At 34.0% G+C, this 6,107-nt stretch overlaps 1 protein-coding gene across 1 annotated transcript in view; it reads left to right on the forward strand.

Annotated features, from left to right (window-relative positions):
* The window catches only part of LOC107678229 (ubiquitin-like-conjugating enzyme ATG3), a 6,845-nt gene extending 1,603 nt beyond the window's left edge, over nucleotides 1-5,242 (forward strand). Inside the window, exons 4-12 of the mRNA XM_016473434.1 lie at nucleotides 525-595; nucleotides 725-832; nucleotides 941-990; nucleotides 2,023-2,116; nucleotides 3,130-3,164; nucleotides 3,244-3,399; nucleotides 3,522-3,649; nucleotides 3,731-3,799; nucleotides 4,813-5,242. Coding sequence (XP_016328920.1) covers nucleotides 525-595; nucleotides 725-832; nucleotides 941-990; nucleotides 2,023-2,116; nucleotides 3,130-3,164; nucleotides 3,244-3,399; nucleotides 3,522-3,649; nucleotides 3,731-3,799; nucleotides 4,813-4,894 — 793 coding nt within the window. The 3' untranslated portion in view covers nucleotides 4,895-5,242. The remainder of the gene's footprint in view (nucleotides 1-524; nucleotides 596-724; nucleotides 833-940; nucleotides 991-2,022; nucleotides 2,117-3,129; nucleotides 3,165-3,243; nucleotides 3,400-3,521; nucleotides 3,650-3,730; nucleotides 3,800-4,812) is intronic.
* The last annotated feature ends 865 nt before the right edge of the window (nucleotides 5,243-6,107 follow it).

The raw sequence follows: 6,107 nt of genomic DNA on the forward strand, positions 1-6,107 counted from the left end.
CAGACACACACACACACACACACACACACACACACACATGCATGCATATGCATAAACATTGTGCTATTTAATGAGGACATTTTTATTGACTTCTCTATTGTTTTATATGCAGCTAGTTATAAATAATATAACCTATCCCAAAAAGAAATCTTTTTGCATATTTACAATTCTTTACATCTCTGAAAAAAAAAATGATGTTGCCAAAGGGAGGTTTTGTCAGATTTAGATTAAGATTGTCAGGCTTAAATTAAGATGTCTTAAATTATTTTAAGTAATTAAATTAAGCTAAAACACATAAAACTCAAGGTAAACAAGCATTATATTTATTAAATAATATGTTCCCTCAATTTGTGTCACTTGGAAAACCTTGATATATGAGGGAACTTTAAAAGTGTCATTTCTAGACCTTGAAGTCATAAAAAATCAGTTATTTTTGAGTAAAACTTCATATGAGTAATCTTCTGTAATATTCTGCTCTTTTGTGGCTTTTTACAGTGTTGAGAATATATTTTCTTTACTTTTAGGGCATCTGGAGAAGAAGCAAAGGTGAAGCCTTATCTGCCCAAAGACAAGCAGTTTCTATTAACCCGAAATGGTAAAGGAAGTGAAAATCTTATTCGGTTTCTGAAACGTACATTCCCAAAGTATAAGTCAATTGTAATAGTTGTGTGAAGCTGTGATGAATGTGCTACAGCTGTTTTGTAAATGTCACAATATGGCTCAGTTCCATGTTACAAGCGCTGTAAACAGATGGAGTACTCTGACGAGCTGGAGGCCATTATAGAAGAGGATGATGGAGATGGGGGATGGGTGGATACCTATCATAACTCTGGTATGAAACCGAATCTGAACAAGCAGTATCATGTGGCCATTAAAAGCATGCTTTTGTCATGCTTAAGTTTCTGACAGACATTCTCATCGACTCTTTTTGTGTTACTAGGTGTTACAGGGGTGACCGAAGCAGTTCGGGAAATCTCATTGGATAATAAGGTAGGCAGCCTCGTGTTGACTATTTCAAGAATGAAGAATTGTATGATGAATGAATTGGTTTTAAGTTGTTTCTGAAAATGTCCTTACCCTTAGCCTAGGGTTAAGGCTATCCAAGATGTAGAGTTTGTTTCTTCATCAGAACAGATTTGGAGAAATTTACCATTACATCATTTGCTCACCAGTGGATCCTCTGCAATGAATGGGTGCTGTCAGAATGAGAGTCCAAACAGCTGATAAAAACATCACAGTAATCCACACGACTCCCGTCCATCAATTAACGTCTTGTAAAGCACAAAAACTGTCTGAAAGGAACAGTTCCATCATTAAGATGTTTTTAACTGTTGCTTATCAAGTCAAGTCAAGTCAAGTCAAGTTGAGCTTTATTGTCATTCTGCTGCATGTGGGGACATACAGTGGAACGAAATGTCGTGCCTCACAGGACCACGGTAGAGACTGTGGGAGGGATGGGTGGGGTCCTTCACGATACAGTTGGCTTTGCTGGAGCATCGTGTAAGGAAAATGTCAAGGATGTCCAGGATATTTTATGGCTAAAATATGAATCCTCTATCCATAATATTGCTTTCTCCAATGAAAAAGTTGTCCTGTCTGAATCTGAAGAGAAATATGCACAGATCAAGCATGCTTTACAAGTGAAAACAGCTCTAAACAAATATGTCGGTGGATTTTAATGTGAGAGGACAACAGGGGATGGACTTTTCAATGGAGGAACTGTTATTATGGATTGTGAATTACAAACACTCAGGTTTTCACTAAACAAGACATTAATTGATGGACTGGAGTGGTGTGGTGTGGATTACTGTGATGTTTTTATTAGCTGTTTGGACTCTCATTCTGACGGCACCCATTCACTGCAGAGGTGAGCAAGTGATGTAATGCTAAATTTCTCCAGATCTGTTCTGCATCCAGTCCTCATCTTGGATGCCCTGAGGATGAGTAAATGTTCATTTTTGGGTGAACTGTTAATCATATTGTGTTTATGTAAATATACTGTATATTGTTTTGCATGTGAAGGACAATATGAATATGAACGTGCGGACGGGTGCATGTGGAAAAGGTGATGAAGATGATGATGAAGAAGAAGAAGGAGAGGCAGCAGACATGGAAGGTAGCTCTGAATGTTTGTTTTAACCCATTTAATCCCAAATTTTTCCCAGATATGACATATATGAATTTGTGTGACATTTGTAAGGATATTAAACAATCAATGTCAATTATTTAAAAAATGATTGAAAAGTCCATGAAAAAATGAGTTTTATGTCTGGTCACAATTGTGACCGGTAGTAGAACACAGGGAGTCTAGGTCTATAGCGTAAATGCATTTACAAAATGACAAATCTCCAGAAATTAGTTTAAAGACTGGTTTAAATTGTTGAAACAATATTTTATTCCATTAACAAAGAAGTAAACATTGTCTGACTCAGTTTCAAAAAGGACAAAACATCAATCTTATGCAGCAGTTTGGCACAAATAAATATATAAAATGATGACAAAATGACAAATTATAGGAACTTAGAAGGTAATTATTATAAACTTCATTATAAACCGAAATAAATAACATAGTAAATAAGTAAAATTACAAAATGAAAAAAAAAAAACTGAAGGTTTTTAAAAATTAAGGAATAAATAAAAAATGAATAAATAAACATATGATGAAATATGAGCCTATGGTAGGAAACGTAACAATGTCAAGAAGCATGTAACAATGCATTAATATCAATCAGTTGTCACAACAATTATCAATCAACAGTCACAACTGTGTGCTGGTGTGGACCTCATGGATTAGATGAACCCTCCCTCAGACATAACAGTGGAATTATTAAAAAACAATCACAAATGTGTGCTGGTGTGGAACTCATGGAACTCATGGATTAGAATTGTAAATTCTACATAAATTGGCCACCACCACTTTTTTTAGACCTGCCCTGAACTCATGTAGACATCTTAAATTTTCATTATGTATGAACATGTGCTTCATAATAAGAGTTGCTTTTTAATACTACGGAAAAATATGCGAGCAAAAATTGTAGTCACAATTAAATGGGTTAATTTTCATGACACATTATCAGTCGGTAATAACAGCCATAACTGGTAATTATATACTTTATATTTATATTTCAGAATATGAAGAAAGTGGACTTTTGGAGACGGATGAAGTAAGAAATTATCCGCAACATGAGTTTTCAACATCAAGATTTGCTTTTGCAGAATTATTCATTCATATTCTTTGTTTAGGCAACTCTTGACACAAGTAAAATGGCTGATTTAAGTAAAACCAAGCCAGAGGCTGGAGGGGAAGATGCCATTCTACAGACAAGAACTTATGATCTTTACATCACATATGATAAATATTACCAGACACCAAGACTATGGCTGTTTGGATATGATGAGGTGACTTTGCTTTATTATGATTTTACGTGATGGTAACGTGATATGATGTAAGCCTGCATTAGTCTGTTCACTAAAGTAAAACACATTTTGTTAAAGCCCTGCATGATGTGCTTATTTTTCAGGACAGACAGCCTCTAACGGTGGATCAGCTGTATGAAGACATCAGCCAAGATCATGTTAAAAAGACAGTCACCATTGAGAATCATCCCCACCTGCCCCCACCTGCTATGTGCTCTGTGCATCCATGCAGGTAAATACAAACTTTACATGCATCTCCCTCTTATTTACAGTCAGCGAACTAAAGAGCTGCTCTCTTGATGTTATTCGTCAGACATGCAGAGGTGATGAAAAAGATTATCGAGACGGTGGCGGAAGGAGGAGGAGAACTTGGGGTCCATATGTATCCTTTCTATAAAAAAAGGTTGTAATACAATATTATATGCATAAGCACATGCACTATTGTTCAAGTCTAGGGTCGGTACGGTTTTTTTAAAGTTTACTTTTTAAGAAATCACTAAGGCTCACCCAAGCCACGTTTATTTGATCAAAATTACAGTACTAACAGTAATATTGTGAAATATTTGTACAATTTAAAATAACTGTTTTCTATTTGAATATATATTTAAATGTAATTTAAATTCCTGTGATGCAAAGCTGAATTTTCAGCATTATTACTACAGTCTTCAGTGTCACATGATCCTTCAGAAATCATTCTAATATGCTGATTTTCTGCTCAATGTTGAAAACAGTTATGCTGTGGAAAAGTTCAAAAGAACAGCATTTATATGAAATGGAAACCTTTTGTAACATTAACTCTTTACCGTCACCTTTGGTAACTTTAATGTGTTCTTGCTGAATAAAAGTATTAATGAAAATTTTACTGACCCCAAACTTTTGAATGTTAGTATACACTTGTAGTCAAAAAAAGTATGCCTAGTAGTGTGCCTGAACTACACACATCTTGTAGACTTAAGCCCCGTTCACACCAAGAACGATAACTATAAAGATAACGATATTAGCGTCCACACCAGCGAACGATATCGTCTGTTTATTCTAAGCGCATAAACTGCCGCTTTAAATTCTTGAGCTCGTTACAGCAGGATGGATTCTGATTGGCTGTCAGTGTTTTATCGTTCATCAGCTGGAAAAAAATCGTTTTGGAAGTGATCACAATGATATCGTTCCTCTGTATCGTTATCGTTATAGTTGTGGTGTGAACTATGCTATTCTTTAATATTGAGAACGATTTTTAGAACTATATCTTTATCGTTCTCTTTATAGTTATCGTGCTTGGTGTGAACGGGCCTTTATTCTTGATGTTTATGTTGTAATGAACAAATGTTTATGTTGGCTCATCATGAGTAACTTTTTTTTTTTTTAAAACACAATTTCCCTTAACTTTAATAACTCCAGGTATCTTCTGATTTTCCTGAAATTTGTGCAAGCTGTCATTCCTACAATAGAATACGATTACACAAGGCATTTCACCATGTAACCCACCGTCACACCCACAACTATGACAACAAGTATTGTTACTGCGTTGAGGAAGCAGCGACAATATAAAACTCAAAAGAGACACTGTCCTGGAAAGATGCTGGGAATGTTCTGTGAAATGCTTTGGAGGGGATCTGCTGAGTCTGATGGTTAGCCACACGCATTTAAATCCAGTTTTCCCAACTATTCTTCAGCTTAATCTCTGTATTAGCCACTTGCTCTTAGTGCTGTCCTGAAACTAAAAATGTTTTGTTTTATATTTACTTTTCAAAAAAAAAAAAAAACCTATGCGACATATAACGAGCCATTCTCTTGTTTTAATGGCAAATAATAAATGGCTGTCAAAATATGTGGGTGTTATTTGTATGATCAGAATCATTTTGTGTGCGATGAGCTTTGTCTGGTGTTGGACGTGTCGACTTACATGCCAGCTTGTCTTAACGCATTGTTCTTTGAATGTTGGAATCGCTGTCTTGAATCCAGACCATTTTTGTGGTAAAACATATTCACAATCCAAAAATCAGCATCTGTGGAAGTGATACATACCACAATTATTGTATGTGTGGATTTTAACGTATTGTTGACTTGGTATAAAAGAGGAAGAGAAGCTGGAAAGGATTTCAACCTGTTGAAAAAGCTTATTGTGTGTTTCTGTCATGATGGTCAATAGATAAACATTCAAATTGATATCATTAATATAAGTCTGTGAAGTCTTTTAAGGTAGTTGTATGCATTCTACATTTTAATGCAAAATTGAAAACTTACGCTCTTAATTGTTTGGCCCTCAGTTAATAAAACTCACTTTTTAAGCAGATTTATTATATTTGTATTCGCTACTCAGGCTGGAGAAATTCATATTACTGTAACATAAAATAGCAGCATAAAAAAGTAAAATAAAATAAATATATATATATAAATATACATACATATATATTAGTTCTGTCAAACGATTAATCACGATTAATCGCATCAAAAATAAGTTTTTATTTAATATATTTTATTTTATTTATATAATTATGTGTGTGTACTGTGTATATTTATTATGTATATATAAATACACACATACAGTATATATATTGAAAATATTTACATATATTTATATTCTTATATTTTACATATAAATATATTTAATATGTAAACAGCATATTTTTTATTAAATATATACATGCATGTGCTTGTATTTATATATATATATATATATATATATACATAAT

The sequence above is a fragment of the Sinocyclocheilus anshuiensis genome, unplaced genomic scaffold (assembly GCF_001515605.1).
Source record: "Sinocyclocheilus anshuiensis isolate Anshui unplaced genomic scaffold, SAMN03320099.WGS_v1.1 scaffold648, whole genome shotgun sequence".
In the NCBI taxonomy this organism is placed as follows: domain Eukaryota; kingdom Metazoa; phylum Chordata; class Actinopteri; order Cypriniformes; family Cyprinidae; genus Sinocyclocheilus; species Sinocyclocheilus anshuiensis.